The following is a 26707-nucleotide window of genomic DNA, read 5'->3' on the forward strand; positions in this document are numbered from 1 at the left end:
CTCAGTGACTGTTCAGTCTCTGCACTGAGAAGATCTCTATATTTTGCAAATTTTTAACCTAAAATCGACGGGAAATCGACAGGGCATCCCATCGCTCAGTCACTTCTTGGATTTTACAGCCTGCTCGACATCTCCAAAAACTGCTGGGCGATGCCAAAATTTTAGCGGCGACCGAGTAGGCTACAAATCGGTCGGTCGCCACTCTTGAGTTGTGACAGTAGCCTAGTAGATGAGCAGTAGGATGAGACATGTACAGTCCCCTTAAGACATCGCACGCAGTACTCGACAATCGACGGATGCCAAACATAGATTGTTTCGTTGATTTTGCTCATAATAACGATAGGTATACTCGCAATGTTGGATAATGAATTGTTCAAGGTTTTAGGTGATACCAAACATGACTACTACCGTAATAATAATAATAATAATGATAATAATAATACTAATAATACTAATAATAAGGATAACAATACTAATACTAATGATAATAATAATAATAATAATAATAATAATAATAATAATAATAATAATAATAATAGTAATAATATTGATGATAATAATAATGATGATGATGATGATGATGACAGTAGTAATAATAATGATAATAATAATAATCTATTATAGATCAATATTGAATCTCATTAGTTTTTATGCTGGGTAGGCCTATAGCTACAGGTGTTCTGTGTGGAGTTGTATCCGCAGTAGCTGTTGAACCGTGGGGCATAGCACCCCCACCCCCCCCCCCCCCCCCAAGGTGACACCTTCCTAACTAGACAAACAAAACAAAACACATTACAACTTTACCCGTGCTACGTACGCAGCAGTAATACGGTACTGCTACTCTTTACACCTTACACTGGACCTTCAATACACCCTAACACAATTACACACAAACGTATACCCCACACACTATTATATACAACATAACACACATATACACACACGCGCACACACACATACATAAACACACAGAAACATAAAACAGACATACAAAGGCAATAAGACACATCTTCGTCTGTGTCCTGAGAGGTTGCTGAAAAAAAATGATTATTTTCTGGCTTTCACAATATCCCTGGCAAATCGAGAAACAAATCAATAGAAATTCATGACAAATATAACTTTGTTTATTTCAACATTTATTCTATTGACACCATATAACTTACAAGTTAATAAAAGCATAGAAATATAGATGCGTTTTCTTTGTTGCACGCAATAACACTGTTATGGCCATAGCGCATCAGGGGAATGAAAGTTTGCTATAGAAAACTCATTAGAGGCATCAATCACGCTTTGCAACAAAATTGATGCTATATATAAGGAATTTCCTAGAATACAGTTTGTCGAACCTTTTCTGGACTTATTTAAAGACAGAGCAATGGAAAAGCGGAAGTGTTGAATTGATTATACTCTTGGAGGAGCCAAGTTGAAGTGATGCTCGTCAAAATCCAAAATTCTAGAGAGTTCTCTCTAACACGACCTAGAAATCGTCCGATTAAATTAAGACCTACTATATATTTTGATGTTTTCCGAAGACTTTTCATGAATAACATTTCTTTCCTTACTATTATGACCACTATATTCTTGTCTTCATTCTTCTTCTCTTATCTTTGTAAATAAAAAAAAAAGCTTCCATGAACCAAAACAATGTCCAATTCCGCGATAATTATACGTAAATCAAGTAATCATGAATGGACAAATCGTTACCGGTTACTGCACATTCGGTGCCCTCTCTGTAGCTTATTTGTCTTGTTTATCGACTGAAACCATTGCAACGTGTGGTAACATATACATGAGATATTTGGATTATTCATTTGACAGTTGATTAGTTATCATAACAGCGCTGCTGGGGGTTGATAACGCCTGTCTCACTATTAATTACCGCACAAATACCCTTTTAAAATGATCTGTTTTCGGCTATAGGATGAAGTGGAACGTAGAATGATAGACTCTTAGCCACTCTGAAAAAGGTGATAAAATATTAGCACACAATAGTTCATTGTTGAACATGTCGTGAGAAGCGATTCACTACAGAAATTATAGGGAGCATATTTATAGGTTTTTCGTTTACACTTTTTACAAGAAATAGCAACACATACACATACAAAAAAAAAAAAAAACAATCCTCAGAAGATGGCAGTTAGCCTGTTTCATCACATCATACTTCATTAGATTATCTGACCTCACGCCATGGTGATGTGGTTTGTTATTCGCTGTACAATATTGCCATGGCACGTCACAAGACCGACACCCACGAGTCATACAACCCATGATTCATACAGCCCAGGAGTCATAATAGCCCTTGAGTTCGACACTAAGCAAATAAGGCCACGAGATTGACACATGAAGGCCCGTGTTTAATTCTGAACCCGTGGGATGATTTTACCCAGTGTCGAACTCATGGGCTGTAGGCCTATGATTCGGGGACCCTTTTTCGATGCCGAATTCATGGGCTGTATATGACTCGTTGATGTCGGTCTCGTGGAATGACCCCCTAAAAGTTAGCTATTTCGTGTCATCTGTTACTAATCTTACAAACAACTGCGACATTACATAGTATGAGGAGAGCAAACATATATCTGTACATATCAATTCTTCTCAATCGAAACAAACAACACAAAAAAACAACAACTAAGTATCAAGATCCCCTCAGTGCTAATGTTGCATATATGATTTTCTATACTCTCCAACTTATTTTGTTCTATCTTTGCCAAAAAATCCTAGTTTTGAGAGACATGTCGGGCATTAAATGACTCAATTTTTCTCCGAATTTTTCCCCTTTGTTGATATTTGATAACTCATTTTTTTTTGCACTGCAAATAAATACGCCTTTATACACACCCTGCTTTCAAAATTAATAAATTTCTCAATATTTTTTCTGATAGTTTCCCCTCATAATTATTTTTTCATATGATTGCTTAATAACTCTCATGATTATATAATAATAATTATTATTATAATTGAACTTTGTTGAATTTAATCATCTCATCTTATTTGCATTTGTGGTTCTGACACGGTTTCTTCATAACGCCTTACGAAATAAAATTCACTATCTTTTGTATCTTATTTCCGATTCTGATGAGTCTTGACATTCTATTTGGAACGAAAATAAGACCAGGTGGAAATTGGTTTTACATCATTCTAAAAGCCTCTTGCAATTTTTCTCACTGACAGTTGTTATCTCTCCTCCCTTATCGGGCCAGCAGAGTTCGTGGGAATCAAGAGCGGTACCCGCATCTGGCTTTGATGGCAGTATTCATTTCATATTCTATCCTTGGCGTTATATTTACCACATGCATCAAAACTTTTATTCGCTTGCAACAAAAAGAAGAACGTGTTAAAAAGCAAGAGGAAACCAGCAAGAGATTACAAACACACAGACATAATACGAAAAGAAAAACACACAAAACAACATACAGAAATCTACCCAAAATGTTTAAATTTAGTCAATCCAATCAAGATACCAAAAGTTTTGTTTTATTACTTATAGATAAAGAAAGGAACACAGAAAAACAGAAATGCAGTCTAAAACAAATAAGTTAACATGAAGTTAGCAGCTTTAGGATATTATACAACACTGCTTTAAATAGGTTAAGAGAACATAGTTACGAACAAATCAGATAAATCATAATTTTCACTTATGAATTTAAGTCTCAATGCATAGCAATCGCTTCCCACGACAAGAATCGCTGCGCACGATACACCAGCTTTCGCCGCGCAGTAAGTCTTTTTAGTCATGTATTCAGATTTATAAGAGTTTCATCCCCTTGGTATCTAGTAGTAACGTTTCTTTGAAAAAAGAAAAAGAAAAAGCCAGTCAATGCTTGCTATCCAGTTTACATGATTGTGAGGGTTTGTGTTGCGTTGGTCAAATTTGTGTAGACTTTATGGTTGATAGGATCAGATACTTTTGTATACTCTCAGCATGTTGGTTTAAGGAAGAGAGAAGAGATAGGTACTAAAATATTATAAAAATCATTAACCATGACAGTTTAAAATAGATGCGAAATGACGATAGCTTGTAATGCTGCCCTCATGCCTTCATGTAACTACTCTAGGTCTCTAGCGCACACATCATCAATATTGTGCAATAGGAAAAGAGCGAAATACGGTCTTTTAGCTCATAGATCAAAGATGAATGCTCAAATGCTTGTGATGAATGAACATGATGAATAACGTCAGTATTATTTACAGGTATTAATCTACACGTTGCAAGGAGGCCTACATTCCTAAGATATTCATGAAACTAGATAATGAATCTCAATCTTCACATTGCATTCGCCTCAAAGTAACTAACTCAATGAAATGGTATGAGACATAATCCTAAATCGTATAACATGTCAACCTGTATATATTAGACCTACTAACGTCTTGCTAACAATCTCGTGGTTTCAATGTGTAGGCCCTATCATAACATTTTGAACATAATTATTTACTTTTCATTATAGTTGGCATTCACAATCAATGCTCACTTTTGCTCCTTTAGCATACAACTTTGTTTCATACTTTCTGTTGATTTCCTCTTAGAGACGGGTTTTTTTGCCCAGCAATTATTAATTTTTGTTAAATGATAAAGTTATCACAAGTGGATGAACTTCAAACAAAACTATCGACACGAATTTTAAGCTTTATAAACAGGTACAGTTTGGATAGTGTATGCAGTACTATGGGTAAAAATACTGGTATCATAATTCTGCATTGCATCGATATTGAAATTCAAGGCAACTGCGATCCACCTTTATATATATTATGTATACAGATAAGTCTAATCACGGACCATTTTCTGCCAAATTGTATTCAGTGAATATAATTATCATGAAAACTACATGTACATTATACATAACGGTTGATTTCGCCGTTAAATCTAGATCAAGGGAGGGAATTTGCCAATATATCTGTCATAAGTTGATATAAAGGAAATGTTTGATGGTAAAACATTACCTCAAAGAAGGAATGTCAAACAGCTATACAGTATTCTGATGCAACGGTACCAGTAGGTAGCGGAAGTACTTGTGGGAATGAAAAAGTAGAAGTTGATAGTGATTGTAATAGATGAACACTAAAGACGATCAAATTTACTCTATAGATATGAAAAAATCTTAGGAACCCCATTTAAGAGTGTCACTTTTTCTCATATTACTTTGAGTCGGTCTTTTTTGTTTTCTTGCACAATGTTACGTTGTGCCCTCTATGAACAGCTCATGATTTGGTCGTGAGACTGGCGCGCAGCTGGTGTTTCGTGCGCAGCGATTACGTATACCCGTAAAACGCAGTCATCATACAACGTTACATGAAAAGTTCAATGTGTTAATCGTTGCTTGAGGATATCCATGTACCAACGATTAGATAACCTCATGGTCTGTGAGATCCAGGGATAGCCTCCAGGAGGTGTCGTACCTGGGAAGTTCCGTCCAACCTTTGACCCTAGGGCGCTCTCTAGCGACAGCCACCGTAGCGGAGGTGGGTCTTACCACACCTGCTTTCATAAGAAAATGACACGTGACTGCTGTGATAACGAAAGACAAAACACCACAGAGGGTAATCACCACCACGATCACCACGATATCCGTGGCGCTCAACTGACTCCAAAGTGAGCGAGATGACTGCACCTGGGGTGAGGGTTCATCCGACGTAGATGGCGCTGGTCTGCCGGTCAGGTGTGGGGAGAGAATACGTCCTGATGCCCTACTTATCCTTGTCCATTGGTCAGTTGTGGGTCTTGGACTCGGAGTCTGGCGGGACATCAAGGGAACTGACCAAGGTGATGTCATCATTTGGGCAGAGTAGCTGTTGTCAGATAGTCCAATTAAAATGCTGCCCTGGCTGGTAACTGTCACTACAAGCAAAAGTGTAAAATTCCATGAGATGATCTTAAAGACCTCAGCGTTCTAATGGAAGGATTCTCATCAGATGTATCTTTTGTTTTTCACTTTGTTATGAAACTATAGGGCCGATAACAAGATCCAGGTTTAAGGGCAGACTAGAATAGATAAACAAATTAAGGACTCATTCGCAGAGTCGATAATAAAACAACTTTTTTTGGGGGGGGGGGGGGGCAAACAAAAGAATAACGGAAAACGTCGCGGGGAAAATCATTTCGTTACGAAATTTTATCTTATCCTTATCTTAAACTTACTACAAATTGGTCTTATTCTCTAAAAGGTGCTACTAGCTAAGCCACTAGTCACTTCATAACATAATTCAATTAAAATTTCTATAGAACCGTTGCATCCGACATTTTAATTCCACTTGTCAGGGTAACAGAGATACACAGAGCAATAAGCAGTTCATATTACGTTACATGGAGAAATATCTCTGACGTTACGTTTTTACAATCATGTGGCACATAATAATGAATGATGATTTTTATCTTGGGTTTGTATTTCTTTATCATATCATGTACAAGAAAAACATTGCTCAAACAAAAGAATAATGACATGATTCAATCAAAATATTACCTCAATCCTAATTTCAAATTAATCTGTGTAATATTGAGTATTTTTTTGAAGGAAATAGATTTGTGTTTAAAGTTAGACATTGTGTTTTTGTGCATGGCGACTTACCATCATTATCAGTTGGATACTCCTCGGCCAAACGGTCAAGTTGTCGGTAGCTTTTAGGGCGTGGTCTGTACTCCGCCATTCGGACCCGCAATGTAGCACCTTGCGCACACAGGTTGTCTTTGCTGGCCCCGTTTTGTTCACATTCGTACACTCTTTCTTGCGGGGCATCGGGCGGGCAGTAGGAGCAGCGCAGGCAGTCTAAGGCAGATTGGTCCCAGTAATACCCTATTTTCACATGCGGCGCCAAAGTGATAAATGGAAGAATTGAATCAGAATGATGGCATCTAACCAAAAGACCCCATGGATTTCATTTCCTTACGTTCAAAGACACATGCACCCCCCCCCACACACACACACAAGAAACGAACAGATCTCTAAGCTAAAAAAAGAAATAGAAAAGAACAAAACTAATCAAAAGAAGAAACAACCCCATGACTGCATGTACCATGTATACTGCGAGCAACCAATCTTTGTTTTGCCTTTGTCATCAACACATTTTATTCTTTTCGAGATAAAAACAGACAAATGAGTTGATTTGAGTTTATTCATTTATACGCGGAAATAAAAGCCTGCTTTCAGCTGGACAGCTGTTTTTCAGCAAGTCCATGTTTTACATCGAATAACAAACCATACATACACACGGCGAAAATGCAAACATATACAATGATATACAATAAATGACAAGCACTGAACAAGTTACAAAAGAAAATCAATGAAAAATACAGATATTCAAAAACACAAAGAGAAAATCGATATACTTCTATGGACACATTAAGGGATTAGTGCCTAAACGCCATAGGTATGTTAGCATTCACTATCATGATGACATAATACTCATCAACGTTTCATTTTTTTTTCTGTCGACTGAAAACATTAATAGGAAAAACTGATACAAATACCGTGACGAAAAAACAAACCACACACACAAGTCGATTGCTCGAAAGATTTGCCATAGGAATGTCTATATTTGAGTTTGGATATATTCAATTCAATCATAGTTTATTTCCAGTCAACGAAAGTCAAAAGCATAGTACAAAGTATACATGTCATGAAATAATATTGTTCACACGTTTACAAAAGATTCATGTAGTATACGAGATAAATTATAGAATAACATATATATATATATATATACAATAATTCGGAGGAACAATGTATAGATACTTCGTGGGCGAGCGGAAAATAGATTCGATTATGGAAAATAGTGATCCACTAAAAAGCAAAGCTTGTCGGACGTGGATCGCTACATAAATAATGAGTAAATGATATACTATTCAAGTATTTAATATAAGTTATTTAAGTCATTTATAACAATATACATGTAGTTATTTTGAGATACACAGGTCGGGAAAAATGAAAATAAATAGAATACTGATTTTATATTGATTTTATGAATATATATAGAATATTGATTTTATGATAATGATACTTTATTCTGTTATGTTAAGTTATTTTATTAAAATAGCATTAAAATATATAACATTACATTTTAATTAGATGGTGTATTTTACTATGTTATAATTATCATAATAATGAACCGTGTTATATTGCATTAGTGTATATCAAAATTATTAGAATTATATCATAATACTTTATACATAATTAATGACGGTTTATTGATACAGAGTTAGGCTACTTTAAATAGTGTTAGGCCATACCATGATTGAACATTAAGAAAGAAAGGTATAATTACGAAAGAATCTTACAGACGAGCTAAAAACCCACCTCTCGTACAGCTGGGCTTGCACAGCGTGTCACTGATCGGACTGCACGCCTTCCTCCGCTGGTGTGAACTGCACCTGGTGCACGGCACGCAGTACTCCCCTCGGTTCCACGCCAGTGAAAATGACCCTGAGACGTTTGAAATCATAGCAAACATTATGATAGGCCTATGTTTTCTTCTTTATCTTAACCATTAAGGTTGGCATCTAGTGTTGACATTGCTCTAGTCCTGATGGGGTCATCCAACAAGACCGACACCCATGAGTCATACAGCCCACGAGTTCGACATTGAAAACAGGTCCATGTAGTGAGTCATACAGCTCGAGAGTTCGCACCAGGCAAACAAAGCCCATGACTTCGACACTAGGTAAAAACAGCCCACGAGTTCGACAGGTGTCGGTCTCGTGGGCCTTGTTAGCTCAGTGTCGAACTAGTGGGCTGTATGACTCGTGAGCTGTATGACTCGTGGGTGTCGGTATCGTGATGTGCACCCGTCCTGATGGCCTTTCCAGTATTGTCTCTTCTCATTGATACATATGGGCCATACTGGGCAAAATCATCATGTCGAAATGAAAAATGCATTGGATTGGACTCGAAGCCAGGACCTGCTACCTTAAAGGGGAAGGCTAGTAACTGATCAGTGGGAATCAGTGGAAATGCTGGAAGATGATTGTTCCAATCCTTATGGGATTCATTCAAGAGTTCATTGTATATCTATTGTTGTGTGAAAATGATTTGCTTCAGAACGGTCTCATATTCAAGTAATGTGCAGATTAATGCTCCGTCACTGACCAGGGACGCTAACCTGGAAGCATTAAACTGCACATTACTTGAATATGAGACCATTCTGAAGCAAATCATTTTCACACAACAATAGATATACAATGAACTCTTGAATGAATCCCATAAGGATTGTAACAATCATCTCCCAGCATTTCCACTGATTCCCACTGATCAGTTACTAGCCTTCCCCTTTAAAGCCATGGTCGTATGATGATGATAGAGAGCATAGAAGTCTCCTTTATTTCTTGCAAAATTTAATGCAGTTAAAAAGATGAAATACAACATAATTCACACGTATTATTCAAAGGAATGACGTAGGTCATCAGAACAAAGTGGTAACAAGTCAGACTTTAAAAAAAGGTGAGAAAAAAGAAACAAGAAAAGAGAAGTAAATTCAAATGTAAGAAAAGGATGTCCCGTAAAGCCTCAAGGGCTTGCAGTGATGGGATATACCTGTAAAGAGTTATACTTTTACGGTATAGACCTACTCACATTCTCGGATAGAAACACCCAATTAGGTTGGAGTAGAGAGACGTGTTTGATAACTGTTTGATCACTATGCAGATACTGTAGATAACTTTCTCTACCTTGATACGCCTATCTTGCTGTCATCCCTAAAATATGATTTAATCAAATGGAGAATGATTAGCACTCTGAATATCAGCAACTGGAGTACAAGTTAAAATCAACCACGACAGGTGAAAAGTCATTTTCATGATTTCATGAAACGACAAATCTAATCTAGAGCTATCTCTTCATGATATCGAAGTAATGCTGACGATGATATTGATAATAATGATAATAAAAAAAGATAACGGAGCATCATTCTTTGACTGATATTAGCAAAGATAAGTTTATCTCTGTACGCATTAGCAGGATTTAGCATTGACCACTGGACATCATGTTTGTGATTTAAAGATAGATCTCTCTCTCTCTCTCTCGCTTTGAAGTCCATGCAAAGTGTTCAGAATATACAAAAAAAAAAATCTTACATCTTTACGTAGTAACCATATTGAGAAAGTCATGACCAAACGGAAAATTTCCTAAAGCGAAGCGTGTATTGGTACTTTAAATAGACTTTTAAAGAGACTTTCAAAGTCTCTCTCAATGTTTTGTCATTTTACTTTTTCGTCGCATCATTTCTCTTTAATTGTCTCTGTCATTCATATTTTTGTTTAAATCTATTCATGTATTTTAGAAATATGTATAAACCTATATGCATATACTTTTATATATACAATATTTTTTTCGTTAACGCATAACGTATCTTTTAGAAAATCCCCTCACAACAGCTGCCACAGCGGAAGACTATGGAAGCAGTGAGGCTACGTCACCAGTAGATGGCGCTATTATAATCCTTGTAAGGTGCATGCATCAATTCGATATCATTGAGAAATTGATTAAAGTGAATTTACTAAAAAGAATCGGTGATGCAAATCTACAGTGTCGCGGTTAATCTGCTCACCGCTATTTTGCAGCGGACACAGAACCAAGATGATTCCACGGGCTTGTTTGTTTTTAAACCACGCCAGGGATCTTCCTGACTGCTTGTTACAAAATATAACACCTGGTAATCGGGTCATTTCGGTGTTCTTTATTTTTCCGGTGAGTGGCTAACAAGGACCAGCTGGCAATAAAGAGATCACGTGACCATCACTGAACAAAGATTGATAAAACACAATATCCGGTGGGATTCCCACTCCTCCACAGGCCACATGAAAGTATTAAGGTGTAATTTCCATGTTTGTGAGCAACTTGGCTTGTAGCAATCTTTGCTATCTTATGATTTGTTTATTTCAAGAAACATTTGTTTGTTACCTCTCTTGTTTTATATTTATATTCATAGCGATGTTATTGCTATTACATTTAGGGGTGATATAGCTTTTGGTTGAAATGAGCTTCAGGTTTCCAACATTTTTGTGAGATAATGAGAAATCGCCCATGAACTTATATACAACTTTAGGAGGAATCCAAAGTTTATTTAATGATAACTGGTTTTGAAACGGCTGAGATATATGAATAATAAAATGTGGAACAAACCTTTTATGAGGACCAATTTGTTTTACTTTGAGGTTTTTTTTAATATTTCAGCAATTTCAAAACCAATTTTCAATAAACAAACTTTGAATTCCTCTTAGAGTATGCTTTTCATAAGTGGTTTCGAATAAAATTATCTCGCAAAAAGTTTATAAATCTCAACCAAAATACCATCAATCCCTTAAAGCAGTTTGGGCAATGTATAAAATTCATAAATGTTCTGGTGTTGTTATCTAACAAGTTTCACTTTTTTTTTTTCATCCAATTTTGATCAAATCAACACTGTTGTGCTAATAGAATTTTACTCTTCTTTTTCAGACAAACTTTTTGAATTACGCTTTAAATTTGGACAAAATCTCCTCCATCAGGGGGTGACCGCTCACTGGTGATATGACCTCCACCAGGCTTCAAAGGACAAGTTCACCTTATACTACACTCGTGAACTGAGAAAATGCAGCATTATACACAATAAAATATATCAGTGAACGTTTGAAGAAAATCAGAAAATCCATTCAAAAGTTATGGATTTTTGAAGTTTCAGAGACGCCATCGCTTGATGAGAAGACTAGTACAGCTTGTGATGTCACACGTGTAGAACGATATAAAGAAAATGTAAAGAAAAGTAAACATAGTTTCATTTTTTCTTGCATAATAAAAGAGCACTTGACTTGCTTCATTTAGAAGGCAGGGAATAATATTATACCTTTAATATACGTCATTGACAAGTAAACGGAATGTGTACTTTTTTTTTCAAAAACTGAAAGTTGTGAAATTCTCTTTATCTTTTCCTTATCGTTCTACACATAGGATATCCCAAGCTGTACTAGTCTTCTCATTCAGCAGCCTACTGTGCAAAAAGTTTAAAAATTCATAACTTTTGAACGGATTCTCTAATTTACCTCAAAGTTTCACTGATGTCTTCTACTGCTACTACTACTACTAATAATAATACATTACATTTGTAATGCGCTTAATACAATGTTTCTAAGCGCATAGGGAAATATTGCTGCATTCTATTGACACAAACATGAAGGTGAAATTGTCCTTTAACTAAAGCCAAGAGGTCTGTTAAACGGCTAGACGCCATCTCGCTTGGCAAACTTTTGCTCGTTCTTGATTACAATTAGTAAACAGCGAGTGAGTATTGAGAAAGGCGAACGTACACCTAAATTTCTCCGGGGATTCCCCGCCCCTATAGTTGATCACAGTGATTGCCTCGACCCCCTGAAGAAAGCTTTTCAGCGGACCACTCTGTATCTCTTTTTTTTTTCCAGAACATAGATAATGTAACCAATTTGGTTTAAAAGTGCGTGCATCCATGATTTTACACCATTCATTACGTCCGATCAATTTTCGTCTTACAGTCAACCACTGTTTACTCAATATCATTTGCAATTCATTAATATTTTGCTCTGTGGAAGAAGAAATGTAAAATATATTGAATCGAATTAAATTGAAATCGAACTAAATAGAATAGAACTGAATAGAATAGAACAGAATAGAGAATAGAATAGAATAGAATAGAATGGAATGGAATGGAATTGAACGGAATGGAATTGAATTGAATTGAATGGAATGGAATGGAATGGAATTGAATTGAATTGCGGTGAAAAAGAAGGAACGACCTCAGTGTTACCTTTTTGGCAAGGGCCGCACACCGTATCAGTGGTGTTTGAGCATCGGGTGAGTACCCGCGAGCCGGGCGGGCAGAGGGAACAGGGAACGCAGCGGCTTGTGTCGTTGTTGGGCGTGTGCTGGTAGAAACCTTCGTCACACAACTCAGTCTCCTAACAACGTAAGATACGATATCAAGAACGAAACGTTGATTGCTGTCGGATTCGAGACTGTATGATAACAAACACTGAGTATCATCAACAAACAGGTTATATGTTTATTTACGACACTTCAATCTCTTAAATGAAGATAAGTGCCGGATATTTATCTCAAGAGTTAGATATACCACTTTAAGAACTTAATTTGAATATCATATACATAAATAAGCATCCTCAAAAAAAAAGGAAAACAAAGAAAGTGTCACTAAATATGCTAGTGATTTGTTGAACTCTGCTTTTAGCTGAATTGCATGTGTAACATGGAATCACTGCGTTCTGTTATGTCAGGAAATTAAAGGAAATTTAAAGTTTGGGAACAACACTCCCAGTTCAGATTGGCTCTACAAACTATTATGCCAGTTATTGTTGATCAATACAAAGTAAGTAAGACTTGAACTTTGCTCAGTTTCATTGCCTATAAGTTTCTTATGTTAAGCCTTTTCTCATACAGCACAACTCAGGGACTCGGTAACAGTAACATGATAATAATAATAAAAATAGCAATGGTAATAATAATAATAATAATAATAATAATAATAATGATAATAATGATAATAATAATCATCATCATCATCACCATCATCATTATTATTATCATTATTATTATTATCATTATTATTATTATCATTATTATCAGTATCATTATTATTATTATCATCATCATTATGATTATGATAGTTATTATTATTATTGTTATCAATATTATTATCATTATTATTATTATTTGTAATCAGATGACAAGCATCCATATCAAAATTTTATAAAACATATAATGCACGTTAAGTTATTCGGTCGGGCGTCAGTAACTAGTTGAACTGTTGATAGGACTACAAGATTACATTATACTTTATTCATTTATATAGTCCGTCTAAGATCTATGGTCGGTTGTCATTATTATTGCACATGTTTGTATTATCTAATGATTTTCATCATCAATATGCTATCGCCCATTAGCATCCTTATTTCTATGATCATCTATCGTCATATAAGTTAATGCTGCAGAATATGATTAACATCAATCCATGGGCAATACTGACACATGCATGAATGAGTTAAAATTTCTTCAATTGCCTAAAATAGTTATCCACTTGTTGATCGAATGTGTTATTTATAGTGTCCACTGTATTCTGTATCATTTTATTATGTATTCTTTTGAGAACAATCTTTATTTAACTTATCTAACAGGGTACCGTCTTTGAAAGGACTTGAACATTATAATCAATTAGGCCTGTTGTTGATTCCACCACTTTAAATGTATTCATTTGTCTTACAATGTAAGCTGCAAAATATTACTGCATGTCTTAACTCACTATGTGAAAATAAATGAATTTATTGAATAGTTGGTGAATTTAATAGTAATATTGAAGAAATTAGAAGTAGGATTTTTCTTGACACTTACACTGATAAATGCATCATTTTAATCATTATACTTAAATAATAAGAGTATCCAGCGACATGCAACATTGTTTTTGCACATGGTTTTGCATGTGATACTAACATAATTCCCTACATTCCCGTCACTTACATCTAATCGAAGGGGTGGGGTCGGAAAAGGTTTCTCTTCTGTTCATATGACCAAGGAGGTACGAGATAACTGTTCTCTCGTATCTCCTTGATAATAACAGATGTTGTGCCCTTGAAATGCTTCTATCAATCAGGTATATCACGTGATCGTGGGTTTTCCCCAAGCAAGGGTATACAGGGATGGATCAGCAGCTGCCCAGCACCCCACTCCCGACACCAACCTTCCAAAGTATTTTGTCGTTTTAGTTTTATAGTTGTTGTTTTTGAGGGGGGGGGGGGGTTGTTAGTGCTCCTACAAAATTGAGTGCATAGATAATTCGCAGCAGACAACATCTGCGTGCAATATCATACGAGGTACTAATGCTTCCAGAACATTCGACTGGGTCTCACCGGTTACGTGGTACATAAGCAATAGCTTCATTCCAGAATAGAGTAATGCTGAGACTTGACATTATAGCTTTACAACATTACATATAATCATCATTATGACTGAATGAAGATACAGCACTTCATGCAATAATGTAATGTTTGCAGGGGTGAATGAAATTCAATGATCACTGCATTAGAGATATAAACATGTTTGATCCTTAACTGTTGTTTATATGCAGGAAGGTTTACCTCCTTCAACGGGTTTAAGCTAGATCGACACGTTAAGTTGAAAAAGTTGTCTTATTTCACCAGGTGCTGTCGCAACTATTCAATGATGCCTTGAGGTCTGAATTAAAAAAATAAAAATAAAAATGACAAAGAATATACAACCATAACCTTTACAATTTGCTACCATCGACACCTTTTTGAAAACACGATGAATGTTGAGGTACTTTGTATGCAGCAATGTAGGCTGTCGCAACTCTTTAATGTTGCCGAGTGGTCTGAATTAGAACAAAATGGTTAAAAATGACAGAGAATGACACCATCCCTTCACAATTTGCAACCATTATGTGACACCTTCTTGAAAACACGATGTATGTTTAGGTACTTTGTAGGCCTAGGTGAGAGTGTGTATGTGTTGGTAGGGGGGGGGGGGGCGGTAGGGCTAACCAAGCCTGGGAATTCCCAGGTATAGGCCTTGTAAGAAAATAGACAAAATCACTTGCCGTAAATCCTCTCAGTGTGCGACAATGTTATTGACAATCGTTGTTGGTCTATTATAGGTTGTACTTTTGGATGATGCTCGTTGTACAGGTTTGATCATCCTAAAATGAAACGAGGTTCTTTTTCCGGAAGGTTAGCTATTCCGAAACCCACAAAATCGATATACCTATAGATGTTCGTTAATCTGCAAATGAAAGAGGGTTCGTTAAACCCGAACATTGTGGCATTCGTTCCAAACTTCGTAATTCTGAAGGTCGTTCATCTGGAAATAAAAACAAGCGCATACTAACGAACCTTCGGGTATACAAACCTTATTTCATTTTTGGATTAACGAATCAACCTTCTGAATAACGAACATCACCCATAAGTATGATCTTTACCAGCCCAACAACGATCGACCTTTACAACAATGGCATCCACTCACAATAAGGAACGCCCGCTGATTTAGACTGTAATTTGTTATCAGTCCTTTACCTGGGAATCCCCAGGCCTGGTGGTAGATTTTGTCAAGGCCCTCTCGCTGTAAAGGCTTGGCTCTCTTCACCATACAGCGAGAAGGCCTTGACAAAAGGCTACAGGCTATGACGACCCCCAGCCTCCTAAACACACACTCAACTAACATTGTGTTTTCATAAAATGTCGAAGGTTCGTTTTTCCGAAATTTTGTAATTCCTATGGGATAAACTGAATTAAGGTACGCTATTCCCAAGGATCGTTGATTAAAAATAAATAAGTAAGTAAATAGGTAAATAGATAGATGAATAAATTAATAAATGAATTAATTAATAGATAACTAAATAAATGAATAAATAGATACATAAATGCCAACGAATGCCAATTATGCCAAAATAAGTGCCAACGAATCTTCGGATATACAAATCCTATCTCAGTTTTGGATAAACAAAAAACGAGAATAACGAACTTTTTTTTTCATCATTGAACAAACGATTTTTTTTTTTTTTGAGGGAGAGACTCAACTTGGTACTAACTAAACTATCGTCATTATTATTCCCCCAGCTTTCTAAAAGAGACAAATTAAGTGCGCTTTTATTTTCATTATTATGCGAGTATAGGGTAAATATGTTTAATTTTCTATTCTTTTTCTTTGTATCATTCTACACGTGTGATATCACAACGGCCACTTGTAGTAGTTTTCTCATCCAGCGATGGCGGCGCTGAAATTCCCAAATTCAAAACTTTTAAACATATTTTCCGATTTCCTCTAACTTTCACTGATGTATTCGATTTTATATTGTTGTACACTTTCAGTCCTCATTGTGTATTTAAGATGAATCTATCTTTTAAGCTGGAAGATATTCGTGTTAGACTGGGAGACATACGTAAAACGAAGACTTAGTCAAAGCCACAGAGGGTTTCGACCAATATTTGAAAAGACTTTTCTCATAAGCAACGTTTATAATGGCATGAAATTTTGATTAACGCAGAGAAAGTTGGGTCTGTGTGTACTGTTGGCAAAGCTGAAGATTGTGGGGGGGGGGGGAGAGGGTGGGTGTATTTTCAGCTAGAATTCTTCTCTCATCGTATCAGTTCAATCTTCCTTTCATTGTTTAGGCTGTTTCGAAAGCCAACCTTATTACCACTGAACGAGGTCCTCTGATTCTAGTAAGTACAAATAAAAATAGGGGCCTTTTATCCTTTCACCTGTAATAAGTATGGAGCATTTTAACCACTGACGATTAACACGATGCATATACAAATACCGATGTAATACATTTAGGTATATGTTTACAGTTCCTGAACAGGGTTTGTGAGTTTATCTCGAATTAATAATACACCAACGATCTGACTTAAGTCTTAGAAAAAGGGCAATATTGCCCCCTCTTTCCGAAGACTTAAAGTTAAATCCTAACACCAGGGCAACACTACTATGATACTTTATGCCACTTCTATGATTATCACTACGGCTAGTTGTCGACTTTGTACTATCAGCTGGCGTATCCATCATGTCCATCAGGCCACGAATGTGTGTGTGTTCTATCAAAAGCTGTTTCGTGCCTTTACATGTCAAACAAAAAAAAAATGATTATAATAAAAAATGGCGCGCTGCTGGGGAAAACCCAGAGCTTTGCATAGTGGTAAAGGCATCGGTCGCCTCGGCACATTATTATAAGTTGAAAGCCTGTACATGGCTATGGCGTCATGTTCGAACCATGAATAAGATATATTTGAGCTGTGTAGAACTTTCTAGAAACAACCTAAAACATTGCTTAGGGTACGTTTGACGATAAGATGCCATTAACATTGCTCTGATCATCACGTTTGATCATCCTTCTTATTTATCTTATCTTAATTCTTGTTATTCTTGTTCGTTGAGCATTTACTCTTGATAAAGATGGCAACGTCTCTCATTATATGTCCTACCAATATGGCTCATGTGTCCTCGCAGAGTGTAATTAACGAGATTGGTCATTTAAGCATATTATGACACAAACTGACAAACTTAACAACAAACATGAAAATGTTGCAGTTTTTTTAGTATGGTCATATTTTTCTCTTAGATTAATAAGATGAATGATACCGATATAAATGAATAGACAAATAAACGAACATATATATATATATATATATATATATATATATATATATATCTTACATAATGTTTGTTTAATCTTGACTTTATTGAAGTTCAAGGTAATGTGAGTGATAGGCTGTATATTTATACACATGTACAACACACCAGGTCCACGGTTTCATTCAAAACGAACGGCAGGATAAAGCATGTACATGAGATACAAAATAAGTGATGAAGTTTACATTACCGTAACACTTACACACACAAACTGTCAAATATTCATCAATCAATCAAATATCAATAATATCACTGCATTACAATGACAAAGGTGATATAATCATCTTCCGCAGTCTCAATACAATAATTCCCATGTAATGATGAAATGATACAAACATTATAAGCCTATCATCATCATCATAATCATCATCATCATCTCATCTCATCTTCACTATTTTAAATTGTCATTTAACAGTATATCCCACACCCCTAAAACAACCACCAATTAATAATGGAAACCCATCCTTACAACTATATTATAAACCATTTTTAGAATATAACAGAAACACAAATACAAAAGTCTACATTGTTCGGTTGATTCTTAACCCAAAATCCACTCTTTCTCCATAAAATCACTATATAATAATCTTTACATGATATTATACCTAGCTCAAACAGAATGCATGTAATGAAAACATTTCCAAAATACAAACAATAACCAGACAACCACGTAATCTCAATAGACAAAACAATCTAACCTCAACTTTCCAAGCATATCATTTAACCATAATAACCCTCGACCCTATGACCTATAAGGTTTACTCCCCTTCCCAACAGAAGCAAAACAAATCTATCTCTCTCTACATATATATATCATAAGTATATATGTATATATAGCCAGCAAAAAAGAAAGTAAACGCTTTTTCAAGTTTACATTTTTCATACAAATTTTGGCTGAATGTTAATTTATCATATACCATATGAAAGGTAATTTGATTGGCTATCAACTTGGTAGGTTAATAAAATAGGGAACTTTACTCATGAGTGAACATTTTTTTTCTTTCTCTTCCAAGGCACAAAAGTAAAAATTGCAAAATTGAACAAGTTGTCATTCATATGTAAATGCTCTTCCATGTAGCAATAAGAACAAAAGACAAATTTAACACAACAAAAAACATGAATTAAGTTTCAAAAATATACCTACGATCTCTACAATATCTTTGAAGCCCAAAAGGTCAATAAAGGCTAAAAATAATGGAGGAAATTGAAGAATTTTCTGTCAACTCCAAATTCGAATGAAGTGAGAGAAGCAAAATTAACAAAATGGTAGGATTTTGAATTGATTTCTCAAATAAGGAAAATTGTAAATTACATTTGTTTCTTTTTATTTGTCTCATGAGTTCTGAAATTACTAAAATGAACGAAAGAAATAAAGATATTTTGTTCATTTCATCTTTTCCCCCTTACTCCCTATGTCATTTGAAGTTTGAGTTGACAGAAAATTTCTATTTTCCCCCTAAAGTTTCCCGACTTTGATTTTGCTTGAGTTTATAAAGAGATAAAGAGAATGAAGACTTATTTTTGCTGTTTCATTCATGTCTCTCATTGTGTTAAACTGATCTTTTGATATCATTGTTATCTTAAAGGGCATTTGCAAATGAAAGACAAAATTATGTCAATTTATGCGATTTTTACTTTTGTGCCTTGGAGGACAAAAACAAATGTGTTCACTCATGCGTAAAGTTTGCCTATATATTGACCTACTAAAGGATGATAGCCAATTAAATTGCTCTTAATTTGGTATATAATACATTGATTTTCATCAAAATCTATGAAAACTATGAACTCAAAAAAGTGTTAACTTTTTTTTTAGAATCATTAACGGACAGACAGACGGACCGACAAACGTACTGCCTCTGGTGACACTTCGGGGCGAAAACATAATGGGTGTGGATTTATTACATACATGTATGTAGCTACAGTGAAAACATTTTACTTCCCCCCACGCTCTCTCTTTTCTGGCATAGAATATCAAAAAAAGGGGAGACTATGACCAGTTTAGAGAGTGCCTGAAAGAAATCATCCGGACAAATTTCCGAACTTGTTTAAGAGGCATGTGTAGCCTCCATTTGTAGTCTCCAATGCGTTTTGAGAAGTTCTTGAAGTCTTTCCTGTCAATGTCTGTAGAAATTTTCCTGGTATTTAAGCTGCCGTTTTCCCACCGTTTGTTTTGTCAGATCGCTTTTTCAGAAAAGACACTGCTTTAACTGCTGACCGGTAGATTTTCCTGTCCTCCTCAGTGCTTTTGTTCTTATCCACTTTTGGACGGAGAATGTTATTCTGTTCTTTGTTTCGGCTAGAGTTTTCGGTTCATGTTCGACCCATGCTCAAAGAGTTGTTTTCTTGGACGAAGTCGGGTTACGAAGCCTAAGACGGCTAATGATATGGCTGAAAGAATCAGCGGCATCCTTAGGGTCAAATTGCGGTGAGGTAGGTCGAATAGGTGCTGTGAGTTCTTTAAGTTCACTTACAAGCGAGTGAAAGCCTCGGACTGAGCTATGTAAAGCGGGGTTCCCACTATCACGATTGGCGCCACGATTGAAATCGTGGTCTTAATCGTGCAGCAAGCGTGATGGTCTTATCAGATTGTATCAGATCTTAAGGTCAATCGTGGCAATCGCGTTAATTGTAGGAAAATTTTGGACGGTTCAAAAATTTTCTACGATTATCACGATTAGTTTTTGATCGTGATCATCTCATCAGATCGTCTAGGATCGTATCCAAACGCAGCAAATCTCTTCTAATCGTGCTTCTTAATCGTGTTGATCGGGAACGACTTTTTCACTTTACTTCCGCTTATCATTATTATTATTTTTTGCCCATTTGCCCTTATGTTACTCATAAATTGATTTATTTTGTATTCTGATAGGTGGTCGCCTGCATCTTTAGATTATTTTTTCCAAACGGTAAATTCTATGACGGTGTGGGGTTTAATTGTCGTAATTTTTAAGGTACATTATCAAAATAATTTTTTTAATGATTTCATAAAATGAAATTTGTATTACAGATTTTTAGATGTTTTCATACATTATGTTAATGATGTTTTCATTAATGAGTTGCTATTACCATTATACAGACACACAAAACAGGATATGGGATAACTTTTGTAACCAAAACAAAAAATGAGCAAAAATAAAATGGCAATTGTATGTCTGCACGTATTGACTAAAGTCAGTACAAAGATGAGAATAGTTTAATAAATCGTGCTTGAATGGGTACATATCAAAGGCAAATGGTTTATTTTTAAAAGTATATTACAGAGTATTTTTTTTTGGGGGGGGGTGCAGCATCCTGCTGTTTGTGTATTGTGCATAGTAATTAAGAGTTCTTGTTTCATCAGCCATCGTTTGACCCCTTTACATCTATTTTGACACTTTTCAATGTCTTTTTTGTATGTTTGGTAGCACATAATTTTATAGGAAAATGGTTATATTTAACTCTCATTATTACTGCAAATGTAAAAGTGACCATTGTGGATGCGAGATCACTCGTATGATTATGACAATGAAGATCACTCTTATTATTTTTCACAGTTAGTTATTCAATAAGTGTAGCAATATACCCCTGCGAAATAATCTTGCGTAAAACCTCCTTTTTTGTTAAAAAGTGACATCATTTTGATTAGGGAATCACTTTTCTGTTATGTGTGTGTATCAGTTATGTTAAACATTGTTAAGTAAAACACTAAATCAAGCCGAATAAACCAAACTTTTAATAACCCATGAGATAACGACATTTTGAAATAAAAAGGCATATGATACATATACTTTGCGAATATGAAATTGAACACATAAGCAATACTATCCATTCGGCCAACTTTCTTATATCGAGCGTATATAACACACAATGCTATGTTACATAACATTCAAAATGATCCCATCTTTCTTAGCTTCCATTTCATCATGTAATTATTTTCTTCATGTATTGGAGAAAGGTCATTTTGTCTTGCTGTTTGTTTTTTTTCTGGGGAAGAGAGGCAATCATCTGATTTTATGTATTTGGGTTCGTTATTTCATTCTTTTTTTTTGTGAGGGGGGAGGGTGAGCATGTCGATTTAATAATCTATTAATTTCTTTACGCTTAATGTTAGACGAGGGAATATCTGAGGTTATGGCTGGCCTGGGTGCTGTTTTCTTTCTGATAACATAATCGTTATTAGCAATACTGCAAAGGTTACGTTGTCATCATCGTCAACCTGTCAAGCCTTGCCATCATCAATGGTTGTGGATAAAGTTAATAGGCCTAATCACTCTGCATAATTTAAGGGAAACAATAAATCTATCGTCAGCTGGACTATAATATTCCCATTCGGGTCCAATCGCGTCTTAAATGGGGGTCGCTTCTGATCCCGATCGTAAAAGATATCGTATTTTATCTCAGCAGCCCGTATTGGTTCGCGGTATTCGTATGGGAACGTATCAGTACGTTGCTGCACGTACCTGATCGTAATGGTCATGTTAGATCGGTACCAATCGTGAACTCAATCAGGACAATCCTGTCGGATCGTATTTGAACGGCAGACCAGATCGTGACAGATCGTATCGCTTGAAATAGACCAATCGTGACCATATCGCATCCAAGCGTACCAACACGTATTGACTCGCATAACCTCGTATCCAAACGTGATATTTCATACGAGTTCAACAAATTTTCCACGATCAGTTACGAATGTCCAATCGTGGCGTTCGCAATGGATCGCACGATAGTGGGAACCCCGCTTAAACGATGAGCAGCAGGAGGACGGAATGCATTATACCTTTGCGGCCCATTGTGCACTTGCGAAGCTTGATCACGTGGTCAGTTAAGTGGCGCCACTAAAACCTTTGATATGGTATAGCAGCTGCAAAGCTATAGGGGGCTGACGGCGATCGGCTGGTCGGGTGGGTCAGCGGGTTGCCACCTTTGACACCCGTTAAGTTCGTTATAACCTTCGAGTGAAAAATACAGAATGTTCTGCCGACAAGTTCTTAAATATTTGCCGATTACATATCATCAGGTTCAACGACGAGTACAAACGTTGAGACACTCATCAAAACAGTGATTACAATGACGATGACGGCGGGCGCGGTCAAATTCAGAATTTGGCGCAAAAATTTGCAGCGGTGATAAACCTTTCCAAGATTGCCGTTGCGCCCTCTATTTGTTTGTGGATATGATATATATGTTTATATATATATATATATATATATATATATATATACAGTATATATATATATATATACAGTATATATATATATATATATATATATACAGTATAACATATATACAGTATATGTACATATATATAATATGTATATTTACTGTATGTTTATATGCTGAGTAAATGCAGCAAAACATTAGTTGAACACAGTAAGGTTTGAGGAAATCGGACAGTTATGAATGTACAAATTTTTGGTGCCGCCATCGCTGGATGAAAAGACTACAACAGCTCGTGACGTCACCGGACAAGACAATGGTATGAAGAAATAACAAGAATTAAAGATTCATTTTCGAAAGCATAATAATTAACAAATCTTCGGAATAACGAACATTTGGAATTACTGTGGCCATGCAGGGAACTTTTCAAGAAAAAAAAAGTGAAGACTTTTAAAAAATTCTCTCAGTAATTTCTTTATATCATTGTCCTGTAGTGACGTCACAAATAATTGTAGTCTTTTTCATCCAACGATAGTGGTACCAAAACTTATCAATTCATAAATTTCAAGCATATCGTCTTATTTTCTTCAGATTTCATGATGTGTTCTAGGAATATTGCTGAATGTACAGTTTGTTTATCATTCCCTTTCACTTAAAAGATTGCTTCTTATGATATAAGCACATTTGTTTTTTCTGCATAGAATACGAAAATACTATAATTGATGAAAAAATGTCTATATTTCCTCATAGTAAACGGAGCACGTATGGATTTACTAACGTAACATGCGCATGACTTTATACTGATGAATTTAGTGTTGAATTGGGCACTCATTAATTTGGGAAATGGCTGTCATATGAAATATGAGGTATTTTTGCGCGAGTGTGTATAAAGGCCTTTAATTATACATTGTGTTTGAGCATCGATTACACTTGTTACCACTCTCAAATTTTAAGGGGTGGGAGAAGGATATGGGAATTCCATTCGTGGTCTCATACCAAGAATCACCTAAAAGGGCTTATCAAAAGTATCAGGCGTGTTGTTTCCTAGAAACTGTAAGATGACTGTACCGATTCAAGACAACGCGCACAATTAAAACTGTTGAAAATGATACACACTTGTACTGCAAAAGCAAAACCGTAATAGCCAAATTTAGATACTGTATTAGCCATTATCAAAACGACTGTGAGGTCATCTGCTTGTGATAGTGATAAAACGGTCATGAGTGCATGACAGTTCTAAGCATTGGTCGTGTGTAGGCCTACTTATTTCCTTTTGAATACAAAGATCGAATTACTGCGGTTCTTGCCGAGTGGGGAATTCAAAGATTCTCTTTAATGTGATAGTGACTTCACTTTTTATCTATAATTTATATACGTCGCTTTGCCTCTGCCTGCCTAGGCAGAGAAGGCAAGGGTACTTACATTACAAAAGTTCGCATTGATTTGGCAATCAAGTCATCAAGATCAACGTGACAAATGCTGTGTTTCCCTAGATTAAAAACGATCCACACAAACACACAAAAAGCAAACATTCAACAGCCTACTTGACAGAGGGCAGGGAGCCAAAAAAAAAATGCTTGTTCTTCAAATAAAGTGTTGGCATTGACAGAATGATAAAATTATTTTACTTGAGTTCTGTTCTATTTTTTGATATTATTGTGTCAACACGTGAACTACTATTACTTAAATTGGAATGAAAATCATATGTATACTGTATAAGTGTATACATGCAACACGTTCATGTATATACATGGTGAGCAGAGAAGTGCTTTTGTTTAGAAAATTTCTAAAAAGTTTGAAAAATAAAACAAAGATAAAGAAATATCGAAATGGCAATCATAGAAAATGGACATAAGATAATACTAACAGCGATAGCAATGATACTGATAACAACGATAAAAAAATGCAAAACTATCATTATGACAAAGAAATTATCTCTTAAAGGAAAATATATATATATATATATATATATATATATATTTTTTTTTTTTTAGATGAGAAACCTTTTGTGGTGCACGTAGAAGCATATAAATAATCAGGATGTATAGCATGTTTTGTGATACAACTGACCTACACATAATTTTATGCATCAAAAGTGATTACTCTCTAAAAAAAAATCGAGTGAAAATATTCACTTTTGAAGGAGTGAATACAAAAAAGAGTGAATTAAGAGTGAAAGTGGAGTGAATTTGAGTGAAAATGTTCATTTTCACTCTTTTTGGAGTGACGTCAGGGATGACTCCAAAATCTTCGAGTGATCCCTGAGTATTTTTTTTTTTTTGTATTCACTCCTTCAAGAGTGAATATTTTCACTCGATTCTTTTTTAGAGAGATCCTGAACATTTTTCAAATCATTGCTCCTAAAGGTAAACAGGACCATTAATAATTTGAACGTTCAGCAAACATCATTCTGAGAAGAGTTTTTTTCGGGTTATAGAAAAAAATAATTTCAATCTTAAAGGCACACAGCAGCAAGATCTCAAGGTCTGATTGACCCTTGATCATAATGTCACTGCTACTATTTGTCTTCTTGGTGAGTTTATATTCTTATGGTCAACACACTTTGAGATTATTCATTCCGACACATTTGCACAACAAAACGCAATTTTATATACAGACACATAAAATACACAGAATATCTTGTTATTGAAACTAATATCTTTACCTGCACGAACAAAATACCACAATCATAATTATCATTATAGTTCTTACAGCTCTAAAGGATGGAAAGTTGGTCTTACCCCTGGTTGAAAGCAGATTATTGCCCACAGTACCATGATGAAAACAGTGACAAGCATAGTCTTAATGGCTAGTATATCTAGGCTCCAGTTAGCACTTCTGTTCACCTAGCAAAAGAGTTGCATTGACACAATCAAAACATCGGCATCACTTCTGCGCCGCGCAGCCCAGACCGTCCGATTGTCGATGTGGTACAGCAGGCAATAACGCGTAAAGCTAATAATTAGTCGCTAGCAGTCGAGTTTCGAGTGGAACACCGAGATGCCTACCTCCCTCTCCACTTCACTGGGCAGTCAATTGTCTCATATAGAAACAGAGATTTAAAAAAAGATAGAAAGAAAAAAATGTAAAAAGCAGTAAACGTTTCGCAATCACTCCATAGTAGTACTAGTGCTGTGAGTATTGGATGGATTTTCCCGTGACTATAAATAGTTATTTTTAGACACGGGTTTTCCCAGCTTCGTGTCGTAACGACCCCACCCTACATGCCTGCTTGCCTGTCGCTAATCACGCTCTGTCTATCCCTTACCCCTTCCCCCTCCCGCTTTGTCCATATGTTGCAAACCCTTGCCCCCCCCCCCCCCCCCCCACTCCCTCACTCTCTCTGATTGTCTGGGGATAGCTCTCTTTCCCCATTTTTCGACTGTTGTTCGTCAGCTTGCGGCTGTCCGCAGCACTACACCGCGACA

At 35.9% G+C, this 26707-nt stretch overlaps 1 protein-coding gene across 1 annotated transcript; it reads right to left on the bottom strand.

Moving 5' to 3' along the window:
* Positions 1-1154: 1154 nt before the first annotated feature.
* Positions 1155-26389, bottom strand: LOC139736019 (uncharacterized). The gene is made up of 5 exons (XM_071646766.1): positions 26021-26389; positions 12739-12889; positions 8286-8411; positions 6561-6785; positions 1155-5833 (listed from the first exon to the last, which is right to left on the bottom strand). The coding sequence occupies exons 1-5, from the start codon at positions 26075-26077 to the stop codon at positions 5340-5342; spliced, it is 1053 nt and encodes a 350-aa protein (XP_071502867.1). The 5' UTR covers positions 26078-26389; the 3' UTR covers positions 1155-5339.
* Between the last annotated feature and the right edge of the window lie 318 nt (positions 26390-26707).

The sequence above is a fragment of the Diadema antillarum genome, unplaced genomic scaffold (assembly GCF_040938485.1).
Source record: "Diadema antillarum isolate AM-2024a unplaced genomic scaffold, OU_Dant_1.0 seq00000619_RagTag, whole genome shotgun sequence".
NCBI lineage: Eukaryota > Metazoa > Echinodermata > Echinoidea > Diadematoida > Diadematidae > Diadema > Diadema antillarum.

Bases quoted from the DNA above. Each gene is read 5' to 3' on its own strand.
- LOC139736019 (XM_071646766.1), bottom strand. From the start codon at position 26,077: ATGCTTGTCACTGTTTTCATCATGGTACTGTGGGCAATAATCTGCTTT. The intron at 8,412-12,738 runs GTAACACTGAGG...CAAACGTCTCAG, and splicing joins GTGCGGCCCTTGCCAAAAAG to GGTCATTTTCACTGGCGTGG. The intron at 6,786-8,285 runs GTGGGTTTTTAG...ATGTGAAAATAG, and splicing joins CAAGCCCAGCTGTACGAGAG to GGTATTACTGGGACCAATCT.